The following is a 17,106-nucleotide window of genomic DNA, read 5'->3' as shown; positions in this document are numbered from 1 at the left end:
TATTAACCTTCCATGGAACTCTAATTTTTCTAATTTGCATTTGAAACAGATTTTTACTACACCAATTAAGCATATAAAGGGTTATTAAGTTAATCAACTTTTTTTTGTGTGTTGAAGGAAGCAGTTGTGAGCTCCCCGACTTCGCAGACATTTCGAATCGAAGACAAGGCCTGTAATTTAATTTTTTTTTGCCCGTTCGGCTGCTTCTGCTGCTCTTGTTGCTGCATTTTGTGGCCCAAAGTAGTCAGTTAGTTAGCGCTGCGATCGCCATTTCTTCATTTCTCTCTCGCTCGGATTGGCAATTTCTTCCCTTTAACACATTTTGGCATGCAATTTGTTGAAATTAACTTCAATTGCAATTTCTGTTTTGTTCTCGCTCCTCCTCGCCAAAGTCTTTTGTCATTCCCATTGGGTTATCGCTGCCGCATCTTTTTGGGCCAACTGACATGTGCATACAGGCATGGATATGGCCATTAGAGCGGCAATCTGGCTGTCAGAGCGAGGGGAGATCGGTTGGCAATTCGACGGCCGCTTTGCTGTGAAATAATGCCCCCCAGGCGGCATAACTGTTAATGGCAAATGAAAAGAGCCTTGCGATTAATTTAACGGGCACCTTGAGATGGGGATTACGCTGCGGATTATGGCACAAGTTCCTAGCAAAAGGGATTCCTGCTCCTTTCTGGATTCTTACTGCTCACTTTCTGCCAACTCTACTTCTTACCTTTTTCGATTGCAATCCTGCCATTAATATGCCAGTTCTGTATTCGTAGTGTTCGTATGTCCCCCGGCTTAAAGTCAGCTCTTCACTGAGAAAAAGCAAATAGAAATGAACTCACTTGTAAGTTATACTTACAGAAATTTTTTGAAGATCAGAAAATGCTTGTTAAAAATACACTGAGTTACTACATCATTTTACATTAATCCAAGAATACTTTCAAATGTGATGTTTTCTTTGAGCAGCTATAAATATTTAAATTGTAAGATAATAAAAAATGCAAAAGCTAATATTTAGGTTGCACTTGGTTATATGGCCTAGATTCGTAATCTGCAAGACGAATTCTATGACAACAAAATTTATTTTGTAAATACAATATATGTACAATTTATGGTCATGTAAAAGTCTGGAATAAAGGTATACTAAATTTATCTCTAATACCTAAAACTATACAGATGTTTTTATAGTGAGGTGAAATAAGATAATCCCAGCCATAAAATATTTATTTCTGTGCAATCCCCGTTGAGTTTTTCATCGTCCAGCCCCGGCCTAATATGAAGCAACACCATTAACAGCATGCAAATTAAAAGTACTCAACAACATATCAACTGGCCAGCTACCAGGCTGCCATCTCCATCTCTAGACTTGAGTCCAGTTCCAGCTGCTCCGGCAGATTCAGATTCAGACTCAGCCCAGCTCCGACTGCGAGGTGGAGTGCATCCTGCTGGTTTCGCTGTCGGCTAGGGCACCAAATGCTGTCGAAACAAAGACTAAATGCCTGGAACCTAGCGCACAGCAGAGCAGAGCAGAGCAGAGGAGATCGGGGCGGCTCGGCACGAAGTGGCCAGCAAGAAGCTATCAAAGCTGGCGATGGTAATTGCAGGTTTCGCTGCAAACATTTTGCACCAAAACGACGGCGCTGCATTTCAAGGAGCTGCCTCATCTCCATCTCCATCCACTTCATTTTTAGCTCCGAACTTCGACTACAATGTCGGCGATGGCTGCCCTCGACGCGCATGCGCATGCGCAACAGCCATGTAGATCCGACAGGCAATGGCCATCAGTCAACCGCCCGACTTTTCGACTTCTCGACTGCCTGACTGCTCGACTTAATGACAGACTAGTCACTAGTGAGTGGAAAACACACTCAGAGGCGAGTACTTGCTCACAGACCAAGGGCAACTGCGATGGGCGCTTTTGGACTTTACAACTAGGAATTTAACGATATTGATCAGCCATTATGTTTGGAATACTTAAGCACTTATTTACTCATTTGTTAATTACATTAACACATTATGGTTTTAAAGTTAGGTTTTAGCATTAAAAAGCCACCGCTTTAAATTGGAATGATAAATGGATAATTTGATAATTTTCCCAATATAATTAGACTACCAATCTTGACAGTTTATTTTTGAAAATATTTAGCATGAGAATCATACATTTAATATAAATTTAAATATAAATTGATGTTTTCAAGTGTCTTCAATGTTCAGTTCTTTCAAAACTGACATTTGCGACTGCTAACTGAGTTTTTATTGGATAAAAATTCCAAAAATATATATATACCTCACCTATCCTGTAAGATCGGCCCTTTCAAATGTGACTTTTGGTCGGGACGAACGACTCAGCTCCGCCTAAGCCCGAATCGAGGCATATCGGGCATTTAGGGCCCATTGTGGCCGACTCCCTCTGGCTACCTGCCGCCTGTTTGTCTTTGCCATTAGAGCCACCGCACAATTTCCCAAATGACAAACATGCCAAAACGGCTACAGCCCTAGACAATGGATGCTAAGGAGCGCAGGGGCAGAAGGAGCTAAGGGAACAGCAGGAGCAGCAGGATGGCCAACAAAGGCAGTGGATGGAACAGCAGCAGCAGCAGCAGCAGCATCAGCACATTAATCACAATGCTCCAAAACGGCTTGACAGGCATCTACGTGGAATTGTCCCTGGTAGTCTGGTAGCCTGGACTGAGTGTGTGGTATCCTTGGCATAATTCTTATTCAATCGCTAAGGACAATGGCTCGTTGTAGTTTCAATTTGCGGTGGGCTTGAGATTTGTGCCAAGACAATTGCCAAGACAGGAAGCCAACGACTCCGGTCATCAATTTAAAAAATGAAAAATTTCCTTCTGCCTTGGCAGTGGCCGGAAAATGGAAAATTAAATTAACCTTTGCTGGCTGCTGTTGTCTTTTCTGTTTCCATTTCCTTTTCCCTTTCCCTTTGCGTTTGTCTTTGCCAGTTTCTGTGTTTTGTTCTCTGGCCAAAACAAATGCAAGTCCGGAGTCCGAAGTGCGATAGCATCTACTGCCGAAATATGTTAATTTTCAATTTAGTAGTTGGACGCTCTGGAAAAATTGTGTTTTTATATATATACCCCCCCGCCCTGTAATTTTTCATTTATTTTCGGGCCTGGTCTGGTACCTTATTGAAGGTACTCGAGCGGAACGGAAAGCGAAGTTTCCAGGGGAGCAGCGCGTCGAACGAATTATCACGTCCACTAATCTGCTGCATATAATTTTCGGAGGCGTAGTTAGACCTGAAACCCGCCTTCTTTGACATGAAGAGGAAGTGTTGCCATGTTAGTTCGTCGCTCGCCGACTTCATAAACAATTTGTTGGGCCTGCTTTCGGACTGAAAGACTGAAGAAATAATTAAGACATTATAAATTATTTGGGCCGGGGGTGTTGAGTATCCGACTTTGTCTGCAACATTTTCGTTCTTAATGAGCATAACAAAATATTTCATTTGATATGTATCTGCGCTCTTTTCATCATACTCGTTGATAGTTTGAGTTATGAGATGCGGCCCGTTAACCTTCCGTTCAGGGGATTGTTGTGGGAACTACTCTTGATAGCACAACTCAGATTTAAATGATCCATTTCGGGGCGGTCATTCAAAGAGATTTCTCGCCCTTTGACCAATTCATTAAATTAAGAGTCTCTTACTTATAGCTTCATTAAAAATATTAAAAGTCTAATAAAGATAAGGAATGCATTGCTTTTAATTAATAGAATATAATCTATAATCTGTAATATTTACATTTTTTTTTTAAGGCAATAATTTTTAACCAAAATAGAAAAGGGTTAATGGTATTGCAAATATTGCATGCACTACATATTTTAATCAATGAAATGTGAATTAAATGAAAGTTGCTTAGGACTTTAACGTAAGAGTTGCTAAGAACTAGCTACGAAATCAAATTACTTTGGGGTTTTTTCCACTCCTATTTTTAAGATAGTTTTTGCCATTCAAAATAGCTTCTAAAATTACATTTCATATTAACAAATGCAGTTGGCAGGTGAATGCGCTCCTCAAAAGCCAATTGAAAAAAAAACGCAGACCGAAACACATTCATTTCGTGGGGCTTTCAATTAAGCTGAAAAGTTTTTAAATCAAAACTGTTAAACGTCGAAAAGCTTCACCGATTTGAGGGGCACTGGCACTCACAGCCAGTTAGTTAACTGAATGGATCAGTCAGCGAAGCGCCTGCCAGAGATGCAATCTCAGCCGGGATCTGAATCTGAATCCGAATCCGAGTCAGAGTCGGAATCGAAATCGGAATCGAAATCAGCGCAGCAAAAACGATTTTTAAATCAATTTCTCAATCAATGTCAGGGCGAATACAAAACACACGCCGGACGAGAGTGGCTTTGCTGGTTGGCTTTCGATTGCAGTCGCGCGATTCCTGGAAATCGGCAAAAGCCTGGAAATCGTGTGCTCGCATACTGGTACCGAAAAGTAAAAGGTTCAAATTGTGTCCAAAATGTCAAAAGCGGGCTCAATATGATCGCCGCCGCCTCTCCGCAACAGAAGCCCTGGAAATTTGATCGCATGCAGATAGCGCTGGGCCTGGGACTTTGACTCGACTTGGCCAAGGTTCTGGGCCTTCAGCCTTAACTTGGCCTGTTCTGGGGCTCTCGGCTCTTGCCTCTGAGCTTGGGCATGCAACTGTTTTGTCGTTTTTGGCGTGCGATAACCCAAGTCAATGACTGCCACTGCGGTCGGAGATCCCCATGCCATCGCATCCCATCCAATCCGCAACCCCACCCTCCGTCTTATCCCCTTATCCGGCATGAAAAGTGAACTTGACTGCAGTCGGCACTCGAGTGCACTGCCAACTTACGGGAGCCATGGGCCAAGGCGGCTTTGGCCAGGCTCAAACTGCACTCCCAGCCGCAGTCTCATCCTCATCCTCAGCCTCATCCTCATCAGCATCATCATCGCTGCATACAATCGCCGATAATCTCACGCTTGGCATCGGCAATATCGGTGCAGACAGCGTATCCGCACTGCAAAAAAATTGTGTGGTTCTCCAAAAATATATTAAAACGGGACACAATTTATTTCATAATATTTACTATTCCTGGCCTACTTATAAACGACTTCAGTCTTCCATAAACCTTATTATCATGATTTGGGGGCAATAAGTTCATGTATAAAATGGGGCCAAACTATTTAACTGTAGACAAAATAACAATGAAATAATTATAGCTAATTTAGAGCTCCCTTTCATAATTGAACAAAATTGTGAAATCAGTTATTACAAGTTTGAAAAACTTTTTGACCCGACTTTATTTAATTATTTATTTATTTATTTAATAATACAAATTTGCAGCCGTATTTTCCTTGTTCAACGACCGATTTAGCATTTTTAAATCAGTATGATGTAAACTGAGCTTGATAATTAACAACCTCGTCAAACTTTGATTAAAATCCCTTTATTTTTCTCACTGTAAAGACAGCTCCGACCTGTGCTGGGAGTTCGGCTTAGTTCGCTTTAGTTTAGTTTGGCCCCTGGTCGGGCAGTTGTTGTGACTTGGCATTCAATTGAATTTCGTTAAATTACATGAATGTATAACCATTTTAATTTTCTTTTCGGCTGCTGCTCGGAATCGTCTGGGATCTGGTTTGGGCCCTGTTTTGGGCCGGGACTCCGATTCCTGCGCCGCGGCTTCGGGATGCGATCTCGGCGCGCTTGTAGTCGATGCCTTTTGAATGATGACCCTACAAATCACGTTTCGCAATGGCTCTGGTTCCTGCTCCGATCATCAAGATGCTTGGCCGCCGATAGTCGCACCAGGAGGCATTCCCATAATGACGATGATGATGGGGAAGTGCCAGCGGCGACGGCTCCCAGGAAAATCGGTTTTCGAAGGTGTTGCCACCGGGCTTCTACATTTTCGGTCGGAGGTTTTTCCGCAGCGGTACAGTGCGCGCCGAGTTCGGTAGTCGTTTTCTGTGCATTGCACTATTAGTTAATGGATTTCCAGTTGATTGACGTAGCCAATATTCATTGTGTCATGTGGGCTTCTCCAGTCCTCTGTTGTTCTTGCCTTTTCGACAGTATTTGTTGTGTAACAAATCCCATTTCGTGACTGTCAAAGACCCAACCACTCTTGTTTACTTAGGTTCCCAGAGACCTTCGGCAGGGCCATTTGCACAGGCTGAAAGCCATAACGATTCTGCGACCTACTATCAACCTCCCACCCAGAATTTCGCACTGCACAAATCATGTTCATTACCCCAGCCAACCGCTGCTCTGTCAGTTAATTTCAATTTCGAACATGATACGCCCCAAAAAGGATAACTCGTGTGACAAAAAACAATTAAGTTCCGGTGTGACACGAAACGTGAATGTCCCGTTGCATAGAAAACAGGGAGTGGGTCGGATTCGCATTCGTTTTCGGCTTGGGAGTCGACAATGCAAAGCCCAAAGTAATGCTCGTTCACAGTTCCCATACCGCCAGATATGCACTTCCAAATACTACCTGCACATGCACGGTGAAAGCGTGAAAACGAAATGAAAAATCACGGATTGAGATGGAGGGTGATGGTGAGGGGGATGGGCAGGGGCAGGGCCTGGACGCCGAGGCATGCACAATTGGGCGTTGTAATTGAATTAGTCACACCCACAGATTGCACACATGAATGACTTGCCGAAGACAAAAAGACACAGAAAGAAGTAGTCCTGGGGGAGGGACGTGGATCGCAGGGACGTCGGCCAAGGCACGAAAAAACTGCGATTTATTTATTAAACTAGGTTACCAGGCAACGGCGCACGAGGGCGGTGCGGGGCGGGGCGGTGCGGGGTGGTTCGGGGATGAATGAATTTTCCCAAGAATGGGCTGGCGAACGATTAATGAAATGCATTTAAGCAGCGCTTAGGACAGATTACACAAAAGGATCTGCCACTCGATGTGCCCTACCAGAAACCCAAACAAGAGTGAAAATGTCGAATTAATATGGCATTTTTTTTAGTCCTTTATTTACAATTAAATATTTGATAAAGAATGCTATTTACCGAACACCGAAAAAACTATCAAAGATGAAATGTTTCATGAACTATTTGGAATGGAAAATTTCTCAAAATATTAATAAAGTATAAGAAAAACTTATGTGGCTTAAAAATAAGACCACAGAACACAGTTTTAGATTGCTCGGTATAGAAGTAAAAATTAAAAGTATAATTGTTATTTTAATTAGTACTGATATAATTCTTATACTTTAACATTGTCTGTAGTTTATTTTCAAGACACACTTTTTTTAATTCATTACAAAAGTGAATACAAAATGTTTTAAAACAATGCCAATTTAACTTAAACATACTACAAATCAGATAATTTCTCTGAATTTGACAGTCACAGTGTTGAACAAACTGGTTTCCAATATCACTTTTGCAACTCTTCTAAATTTTTATACCCTTGCAGAGGGAATTATAATTTCAGTCAGAAGTTTGCAACGCAGTGAAGGAGACATCTCCGACCCTATAAAGTATATATATTCTTGATCAGCATCACTAGGCGAGTCGATCTAGCCATGTCCGTCTGTCCGTCTGTCCGTCTGTCCGTCCGTTTATATGCAAACTAGTCTCTCAGTTTTAAAGCTATCTGCATGAAACTTTCCCAAAAGTTGTCTTTCTATTGCAGATAGTATATAAGTCGGAACGAGCCGGATCGGACGACTATAGCATATAGCTCCCATAGGAACAATCGGAAAAATAAATGAAAAAAAATTATAACTTTGCTGTTTTTTAATTTTTTGTTTAGCTCTTCGACGTATAGCAATGGTTAAATAATTCAGAATTATGGTTTAAATTTCATCAAAATCGGACGACTATAGCATATAGCTCCCATAGGAACAATCGGAAAAATAAATGAAAAAAAATTATAACTTTGCTGTTTTTTAATTTTTTGTTTAGTTCTTCGACGTATAGCAATGGTTAAATAATTCAGAATTATGGTTTAAATTTCATCAAAATCGGACGACTATAGCATATAGCTCCCATAGGAACAATCGGAAAAATAATTGAAAAAAAATTATAACTTTGCTGTTTTTTAATTTTTTGTTTTGTTCTTCGACATAAAGCAATGGTTAAATATTTCAGAATTATGGTAAAAATTTCATCAAAATCGGACGACTATAGCATATAGCTCCCATAGGAACAATCGGAAAAATAAATGAAAAAAAATTATAACTTTTCTGTTTTTTAATTTTTTGTTTAGTTATTCAACATTTAGTAATGGTTAAATATTTTCGATTTACGGTTTAAATTTCATCAAAGTCGGACGACTATATCATATAGCTCCCATAGGAACAATCGGAGAAATAAATGAAAAAAAATTATAACTTTTCTGTTTTTTAATTTTTTGTTTAGTTCTTCGACATTTAGTAATGGTTAAATATTTCCAATTTACGGTTTAAGTTTCATCAAAGTCGGACGACTATATCATATAGCTCCCATAGGAACAATAAAAATTTATAAAGTAACTATCAAATAATTGAGCTGCAAATCATCATAGCTTCAATGTTTTTAAACTTATACGCAAGTAAATTATAATTTTAATGTTTTCCAAAATGTTTAATTCTTGCAATAGCTGCAAGGGTATATGAACTTCGGCTTGCCGAAGTTTGCTTTCTTTCTTGTTTTAAATAATAAGCAAAAAATATGCAAACATTGTAATATGCACATATATAATAATAGATTAACAAAACAATTTATAACAAAAGGCATTTGAGGGCATTTATTAAAGGTTACTTTAAATGTCTTTACTAGTTAATTAAATTTTTAACTTAATTTAAATGGTTAATTTCCGTGAAGGGCACTCCATGTAGGTAAATAAGTTCTGGTCCTAAGCTTTCTAAAGGAGCCGCTCTAGCTTCCACACACCAATAACGACAAAGTCCTCCGATTTGGCCGCCTGGGAGCTCTGACCTGGTGTGTACGTGTGTGTGACTGAGTTTCGCTGTTTGGGTGGGTTGGTGGTTGATAGGATGAGTGGGTGGTTAGTGTGTCTCAAGGACCGCTGTGGCACCGCTCAAGTATTTGCCGACATGTGCAAACACTGCGAGGCCAATTTGCATTATAATCGGGAGCAGTGCTAACCGAGTGCTGACTTGACCTTGTCCCATACACACACGCACATACACACACGGCACAGTCACACAGATACTTACTTACTCACACAGGCGCAGCCAAGCTACAGCCCGTTTTTCTACTACACTTTCTCGAGCACTTTTTTCAGCGCCGCCCGAAAGTATGCTTTGAGATTGTGCAGCTCGTAATTAAACATGTAACCAAAGCGAAAGGGCGACCCGGCACTACATTAAGGTTATTTATCGTCGAGTGTCTAGTGTCGAGTGCCCTCCAGCCTCCAGCTGCTGCTTCTTCTTGCTACTTGCCACTTGCCACTCTGCTATTTAAAATGATAAAATGCATGTTGACCTCAACGTAGCAGCAGTAGCAGCAGCATCAGCAGACGAGAGTGAGAAGCACTCAACGAACGCGTCCTGGCACAGGATCTGTAATAAAATCCAAAAATGTGTTGCCACAAAAATGTTATTTCCTAAATAAAGCCAGGAATGGGGCTCAGGTGGCACAGGTGAACCCAAACCAACCAGGTGGTGCTCCACTTTCACGTGCAACCATCTCATCGCATCTCAGCTCGCCGGATAACGACAGTCTGCTCTGCTCTGCTCTGCTCTCATCTCGGGCTGAAGTTACTCATGCGGTTTTTACTGGTAATTAAATTAAATTTATTTAAGTTGAGTTAGCTTACGCTGCCTGCTGCCTGGGTGGATGTGGATGCTGGGCTGCTGGGCTGCTGGGATGCTGGAACCCTAGGATGCCTGCCCCTGCTCGACTTGGGTTACGCTGGTTTCGGGCAACAATGTTGCGGTGGGGCAACCACAGCAGCTCTCTCAGGTGTCCATCCACTCCTGAGGCCGCTCCCTGTTCTTCCGCTGCTTTTAAAGTGACACTTTTGTTGCTTAAAGTGTGTAATCGGAGCTGATAAAAGCTTTTGCCATTTAGACGTACTGAATGCCTGGGGCCACAAGCAGAAATCTCTACTGTATCGGAGCAACTCAAGTTTTAGTTTCACGAGCTCATTGTAAGCGAGCATTTATGTATAGAATTTTTGAGGTTCTTGAAGGAGCCCCAAAACTTTTCCGGATAAAATCAAAGCAAAGTACCGACTAAAAACAATTCATTTCCATAAAGTTACCAAAGAGTGCAAACCCCACTTATATACTTGCTAACCTTGCAATTTTGTTGCCCACTTAAAAGCAGCTTACAAGCCGAAAAGCTGGTAAGGTCAAGGGTCAGTCAGTCGGAAAATCGGGAGTAGGATAGAAAAGAAAAGGGATACAAAACCAATTGAAAATCTGACTCTTTGCGGTAGTTATATTCATATTATTATTTTTTTTTTATTGCACAATTCACGCTGTTTGCCATTTCTGAGCCCAGTTGTTTGGCTGCCAACTTTATTTATAGGTCACTCGTTGTGAAACTAGGTGGTGGGGGAATTCACAGCGCCGCAATAACAATGGCTTATGCCCAAGTATGCAAGTATTGTGCACAATATATTATTTTATTTTTCACAATTTTCCAATTGCAGCAGCGGAGCCCATTTTGTGTTTGTTCCATTGCTGGAAATGCTTTCAAAGTATTTACAAACGTTTTCGTTGCAACGCTAGAGACACGAACTACCCCTCACAAAAAAAAATACAGGAAATGCCCAGACCAAAGCTAAAAAACTAATATATTGAATTTGTTATACACTTTGGCAACTTTTAATTTTTTATGAGGATAAATTTTCTTATCTAAATACTATATATATATACTACATAAACAAAATAAACATAAAATTCTGTAATATTATAAAAGATTTATTTTTTTTATTTAAAGTCTTGAGTTTACTATTTGGTTAAAAAGTTTTGTAGCTGGTATTTGAAGACCAAAGTCAATTAATAATAAAATTTATTGATTACCCAGATAAAAACACATAACAAAACATTAATTATTATTCTAATTATTATTGTTATTTCCTATACCTATATTTTACCCTGAAGATAACGTAAGTAATGTTGGAAATACCCCAAAAAAAGCTAGTCTCGTTGGCCCAGCATCAGACCAAAGAGTGTTGGCACTGCCAAAAGCATTTCAATTTCAATTTTTATGCTGAGGCCTTGCCACCGTGTTGCTGCTGCTGTGCTGCAGTTGCTGCCGTGCAGTTGCTGTTGCTGTTGCTGTTGCTGCTGTGATGTTGCTGTTGCTTGCAGGCAGCGACTGAAATCGTGCCGTTAATCGCTTTAAATATGCGACAGGTTGTTGCCAGGTCGGTGGCGTCTCCGCGGCAGCTCGCGCTCGTGTTTTCGGCTGGATTTGTAGCCTGTGAGCGAAGGATTTCATAATCCCCTGCATTTGTCTCACCGATTATGCAATTTGAGCAGCCAGCAGTTGGGCTGGTACCCGCTGCACACAATTCAGGAAGTCATTTGCCAAATGTATTAAAGCCTTTGTACAAATAAATGTTTATTTAAATTAGACGCCCGACAAATAAACACAAAAGACCTGGAAAAGCGGCCAGAAAATGCTGAAAATGCGAAAGCACAGAAATAAACGGTAGCGTTTTGTGTTTGATTTTCACTTTCTATTTGCGGTTGGTTTACCATTCGCATTTGATTTGTTGTCACCCATTGTTATTGCTTCTGTTATTTTATGCAAATTCGGATCTCCTGGTCACTGCCGGCTATTTGTTTATTAAAAAATGAAGTCATGAAATGGAGTCGGAATGGATGTTGAATTTAAGGCAGACATGGCTGATTTGACTCGAGCTGAACACAGTCATACAACTAAGGGTTTGGATTTTATTAGTTCGATTTAAGGAAAAACTTGCAAACATTTTACTGAGTATTCCGAATTCCCAATGCCCTATCTCTACGCATTGCTGATGTGTGCGAACCGTTCTAGTTTTATGTCACGCATATATGCATAGGGGTAGTAGGACCAAATAAAGACCAATACTGAAATGTAAGAGTTGAATTGACATTAGAATGTTGCTTGAAAGAATATTTTCAATTGACTGACATAAAAAGAATATATTGATCATGGCACGTAGAATGTCTGCATTTACACCTTTCCTCAAATGGGAAGATATCAGCAAGCGAGTTCTAATAATAATCAGAGAAATTCCGCACCCCAGTCCAACTATTATCCAGATCAGCAGCAGAAGTGGCATTCTCTAAAGTCAATGGTTGTGATTGGAAGTTGTAAATTGATTTTATTTAGTTACCAAGTACTTGCCTTTAATGACCCCACAATCAGAAGTATTGCGGCAATGACAATCAGCGACCAGGCTGCCACTGATGCTATTAACCAATAATTTATCTCAAACTGGACTTTAAATATTTTCATTATTAACAATCGATTTTATAACAATTTAATAATAGTTGGTAAGTGAGATTACATATCTTTCTAATGACATATTTACCTAGCAAGTAGCTGTTGTATGATATCTCCACAACTCCAAATGTAATCGCCGTAATTCCTAAAAGGACGCAACAAGGCTTTTGGTACCTATCCAAGCACATTTTTATATTGTTCCAAATTTATATTTCTGTTTGCAAAGGTGGGGAGAATGGAATATTTAATTTTGCTGTTGGTAACTGATGGAAAGCAAATACCGTTTCTAGTCGCATTTGCTTTCTACAGCCAAACATTTAAATTATATATACTTTTGGATATTAAAATATCTTTTGTTTAGATTTACACACTCCTTTGACATTTAATTTCAAGTCACTTTGGTTTCCATTTAATGCAAGAGTTGGTACTCACCATTTTACATATTGTATATATAATGTTGCTTTTTAATAAAAAGATTTTATAATTACGAGGCAATAATAAATTAGTATTAATGGTCTGTTTACTCAACTTCTTGGGCTAAATGCTGACTTGAATTGTGCATTTGCAAATAATTTTTTTATTAGAAAATTTTAAGAATCGTGCTTAGTAAGTCCCGTGCCCTTGTTTTTTCAATCTAAAATTATTCGAAGTTCGTTTGGATATTTCTGTCTAAACAGTTTCTTGTTAAGTAAAATTTAACATTCAATTCCTTTAAAAAAAGCTAGTGCTTCAAAATTAGCCGCAACAACTTATTTTTCTAAACTATTTCAAAAGCCGTGTCTGGTAGTTTACAGTTTCCACGTTCTAAATCGTCTCACACAGCGGAACTTGATTTAAAGGCCTCAAGACTCTCAAGGCATTTACGCTGCACTCGGTGACCAAATATCCGGAGCAAAACAAGTAGAAAACTTATCAAAATTTATCAACGTTCCGCGAATGGAGCCTTTCAAGACAATGGATCTGCCACAGATCGGCTGCACGGAACAGCTTCTCCAGAATTATTTGGTTATCAAGCCACTAAGACGCACATTAAACTTTCCAGAGTCCACACCAGAATAATGTAAACAGCAATTACACATTCGACCCGATAAAAACCTTTGAGCGTACACTATAGTACTTCAAGTAAAGTTTATACATGTTAATCCGAGTTCAACTTCAATGATCTTACAAAAAATATAAGGTTTTTCTTTTAGTACAAGCAAATGGATGGCCTTATTGATTTTGTTCGTCTTGCTCCTTCAGCTCATGGATATATGCATAGGGGTAGTAGGCGAAAAGAGAGAACAATACTGAAAAGCAAAAGCTTCATTAGATTGCAGCGATAAATAATATTTTGGGTTGACTGACATATATCGAAGATAAGGAAACTACTTCTCACAATACGGCTCATCGGAGGGACGTTGTCATAAAAAAAGCACAAAAATATTACAATCTTTATAAGAACCTGAGAAACTCCGAGCACAATTGAACTTATTACCCAAATCAGCAAAAGACTGATGTTTTTCTGAAATACGGGAAATATGGTAGAGATTGAATTTATTTATTTGAAAAGTACTTGCCTTTTTTGCGCCTACAATCAGTATAACAGCGGCAATTATCACCAATATCCAGTTGACAGCTGATGCCACTATCCAAACATTCAGTTTCAATGTGGCTATAAATATATACCAGGTGTTTTTCGTTCGTTAATTATCTGTGATGTTTCGCTAACGCTATTATGATTTTAAAAGAAAAATAAACTTTTTGGTGAGTCCATTAACTACTGTTTATTTTACCTAACTGGTAGTATTTGTATCCCAGATCTATAAGTGCTGTCATAATCGCCAAACCTGCCACAAGGAAGCAACTGTTCTGGTGGCTTGGACATCTGCACATTTTAATAACTTCCAAGCAATTTTCCATATAAACTAAACTGAGTAAACACATAGAATTTAAAGAGAACACGATGGGTTCTCTGTGCTCAGACTTCAAAATGATTCACCCTTAAAGCTATTTGCACTTCACAAATTAAACCAGCAACCGTTTTGTATTTAATATACAACATTTGTCATTATTTACAGATTGCTTTGACGTTAAGTTCCAAGTAACATTGGTTTCAATCGGAAGCAAGCATTTGTATTCACAACAATATAATTGATACTACAAAGAAGTGACCCCATTCGCTGTCCAATTTTAATCAAACCAATTCGTAATTGAATCAACAGCTTGTGACTGCATTTCGGGTGGCAGCCTGGATTCCCCCCATTCTGCCAGGATATCCTTTCCAATTCCAATGAGTGTGTGCATTGAAATGATATTTTTACGAGTAGAGGGCACGAAAATACCAGCGTTTTAATTAAATTTTTCAAGCAATTCAAGCAAAGTTGCCAAAGGTTGACAGTGGGCGAGCGGGGGCGTGGCAGTTGCACTTTTTTGTTGACTGCACACGATGGGAAGCGGCAACAAATGTGCAGAAAGTTTTCGCAAAGCTCCAGAGCTCCGGGGCTATTGGCATTGGCACTGGTAGTGGCACTGGTAGTGGCAGTGGGTGAGGGCAGGGCAGGCCATTAATTAACTAGAAATGCCATTTTCCACAATTATACGTTCGCCGACTATATAGAAATGTAAAAACTAATTACATTGCAATTTGCCAGCGTAATAGCCCGGGCCAGGCTCGTGTCGCTCTGTCTCCCTCCGTTTGGCAAACTGCATGCAAAGCAAATTATGTGTGGGCGGAGAAAGGGGTGGGCGTGGGGGGTGAAAGGTGAAAGGATGGGCGGATGGCGGACTAACAAGTTTCCGCGCTACTTCCTTGGAAATTCAAAATCAATGCAGAAAACGAAGGACACATCCTGGTGGCTCGGCTCGGCAGTTTGTCCAGGCCCTGTTTCATACCAACTGTGGCAGTCCTGAGTAAGGAATCAGGTGTCCTTTTCAAACATGTGTGGGTGTGTTTGTGTGTGCTGGGAAGGGCGGGGGGCGTGGCACATTATTATATTCTGCATGCAAGCCAATTGCAGGCCCACTAAACTGGGAACATTGGTTTTAAATGCAATGCATTTTGGATTCAGTATTTAATTACCTGTAACAAGAATTTTATTTTTGATAAATTAAAAGCAAAAATTATATGAAAAACCACCGACTTACAGAGTTGGAGGTTAGCTGCAAACAAACTTAAAAATTCAAACTAATAATGGTTCGGTTAGGAAGAACATTTAGTTATACTATCTGCAGAGTTCAAACCTCTAATCCCCTCGATTCATTTGTTTCAAGGTAAGGAAACCAGAGACCGACCTTGATTGACTTGGCCGATTAATGGACAATATAATTTGCATGTGCTGAGCGCCATTGTGCATAGCGGTTACTTAAGCCGGGTTTAATTTGCCCGTCGTGCACCCGCAATACACACACAAAGCTATTGTTGATACATTAGTTGTTGATATGCAGGTTGTTGTTGTTGGGGCAACGGGCAATTTGATTGATGTGGGATTTGCGGCAGTTGCCGGCTCAAACGGAGGAGGTCTTCCTAATCGGTCAATCTGCTCATGGATTTGAGTTACACTTTGCTCAAGCGCCAATATTGTTGGTTAAATGCAATTATTGCGCAATTAAACAATAACATATGTGTGAATATTTTGCAAGATTTAAGTTACTTCTTCTCTTTTTGATATTAATTAAAAACAACCTTAGGCAAATTTAACAATTTGTGCTATATCTAGGAATTACTTTTAAAATAAGTCATTTTTCATGCAACATTTTAGAGGAATTAATGAAACACGATTTAAAAAAATAAAAATTGAATATTAAAAGCTCAGTTAAATGGTGTTTATCTATCCTGCCAAACCCCCGAATCAACATTTTTGCCATACCCACTAAAATGTCTTAGACACTGGAAGCTTTCTCATATTTGTGCAACTTCTTAATAGTCATCTATTACTCCGATCGAATGACGTCGTAATGGGGGGAGTTCAAGACCAGTTAACCTCTCCACAATTCCGTCCGCCAAAACGAGGTGCATTCGAGCCATCACAGTCCCGATTGTCCGACTGACGGCAGCGCGAGAAGAAGTTATGACTACAATTTGCGCTAAACCAAAGCAAACCAAACAATTTGTGGTCGCCTCTAATGCACTCACATATAACCCATGCCCGGTTTGAGATCCCAACTCCGACTCCGGATCGACTCCGGCTCCTGGCCAATAATTACGCAGAGGAGCGGAGGATGGGACGTAAATTATGTGTGCAAGTTGTGCGTAAAGTTCGGGCAATGCTTAAACTTTAGCGCCGTGCTTGAGGACTGCTAAAGGGAATGGGCTTGGAGTCGGGAGCGGAATGGGAATCGGGTTGGGGTAACCAGCGGATGGCCGCTGACAAAGTGGCTGCACTTCCACATTCACTTCCCCCTTCGATGTCATAAAGTTTATCAGAGGAAGCCGCTCCTCGGCAGCCAGAAAGCCAAACAGCCAGAAAGCCAAACAGCCAGCCGTTTTTGGACCCCATGTGCACTGAGCACCGAGCACCGAGCAACTCCATTGTGCTCCATTGAGCTCTGCCGGCTCCTTTCTATACTTTATGGCATATTATTGGCATAAACATGGCGACGTGCAGTTGGTGGAAGCGACTCAGGCGACTCAGACCTCAGGAAGACCTCCTTCGACTGGCTTGCAAGGTGCAAGCTGGAAATCGTGTGATTTATTCGATGTGTCAGACAAAGCGTTCAATTAGCGACT

At 40.3% G+C, this 17,106-nt stretch overlaps 2 protein-coding genes across 4 annotated transcripts; both read right to left on the bottom strand.

Annotated features, from left to right (window-relative positions):
- Positions 1-11,631: 11,631 nt before the first annotated feature.
- Positions 11,632-12,783, bottom strand: LOC108144970. 2 transcript variants are annotated; one of them, XM_017270118.2, is made up of 5 exons: positions 12,487-12,740; positions 12,300-12,394; positions 12,084-12,237; positions 11,904-12,019; positions 11,632-11,848 (listed from the first exon to the last, which is right to left on the bottom strand). In XM_017270118.2, exons 1-4 carry the CDS (start codon positions 12,584-12,586, stop codon positions 11,934-11,936), a joined length of 435 nt encoding a protein of 144 aa, XP_017125607.1. In that variant the 5' UTR covers positions 12,587-12,740; the 3' UTR covers positions 11,632-11,848; positions 11,904-11,933. The 2 variants fall into 2 exon arrangements, 1 of the variants encoding a protein (XP_017125607.1); XR_001774381.2 differs by lacking the exons at positions 11,632-11,848; positions 11,904-12,019; positions 12,084-12,237 and having other exon boundaries at positions 12,306-12,394; positions 12,487-12,612; positions 12,680-12,783.
- Positions 12,784-13,029: 246 nt separating this feature from the next.
- Positions 13,030-14,324, bottom strand: LOC108144958. Of its 2 annotated transcripts, XM_041707410.1 has the most exons (4): positions 14,174-14,324; positions 13,958-14,052; positions 13,746-13,902; positions 13,030-13,687 (listed from the first exon to the last, which is right to left on the bottom strand). In XM_041707410.1, the coding sequence occupies exons 1-4, from the start codon at positions 14,322-14,324 to the stop codon at positions 13,611-13,613; spliced, it is 480 nt and encodes a 159-aa protein (XP_041563344.1). In that variant the 3' UTR covers positions 13,030-13,610. The 2 variants fall into 2 exon arrangements, with proteins under 2 accessions (XP_041563344.1, XP_041563343.1); XM_041707409.1 differs by having other exon boundaries at positions 13,030-13,902.
- Between the last annotated feature and the right edge of the window lie 2,782 nt (positions 14,325-17,106).

This window comes from Drosophila elegans, unplaced genomic scaffold (assembly GCF_018152505.1).
Source record: "Drosophila elegans isolate 14027-0461.03 unplaced genomic scaffold, ASM1815250v1 contig_183, whole genome shotgun sequence".
NCBI lineage: Eukaryota > Metazoa > Arthropoda > Insecta > Diptera > Drosophilidae > Drosophila > Drosophila elegans.
The sequence above is the reverse complement of the archived record's forward strand: the minus strand, read 5'-3'. Positions and strand labels throughout refer to the sequence as shown.

Excerpts from the sequence above, each read along its gene's own strand:
- LOC108144970 (XM_017270118.2), bottom strand. The coding sequence starts at position 12,586 with ATGTGCTTGGATAGGTACCAAAAGCCTTGTTGCGTCCTTTTAGGAATT. Across the intron at positions 12,395-12,486 it reads ATACAACAGCTACTTGCTAG|TCCAGTTTGAGATAAATTAT; the intron begins GTAAATATGTCA and ends AAATATTTAAAG. Across the intron at positions 12,020-12,083 it reads GATCAATATATTCTTTTTAT|TATTGGTCTTTATTTGGTCC; the intron begins GTCAGTCAATTG and ends CTTACATTTCAG.
- LOC108144958 (XM_041707409.1), bottom strand. The coding sequence starts at position 14,324 with ATGTGTTTACTCAGTTTAGTTTATATGGAAAATTGCTTGGAAGTTATT. Across the intron at positions 14,053-14,173 it reads ATACAAATACTACCAGTTAG|CCACATTGAAACTGAATGTT; the intron begins GTAAAATAAACA and ends ATATATTTATAG. Across the intron at positions 13,903-13,957 it reads TGATTGTAGGCGCAAAAAAG|AAAAACATCAGTCTTTTGCT; the intron begins GCAAGTACTTTT and ends CCCGTATTTCAG.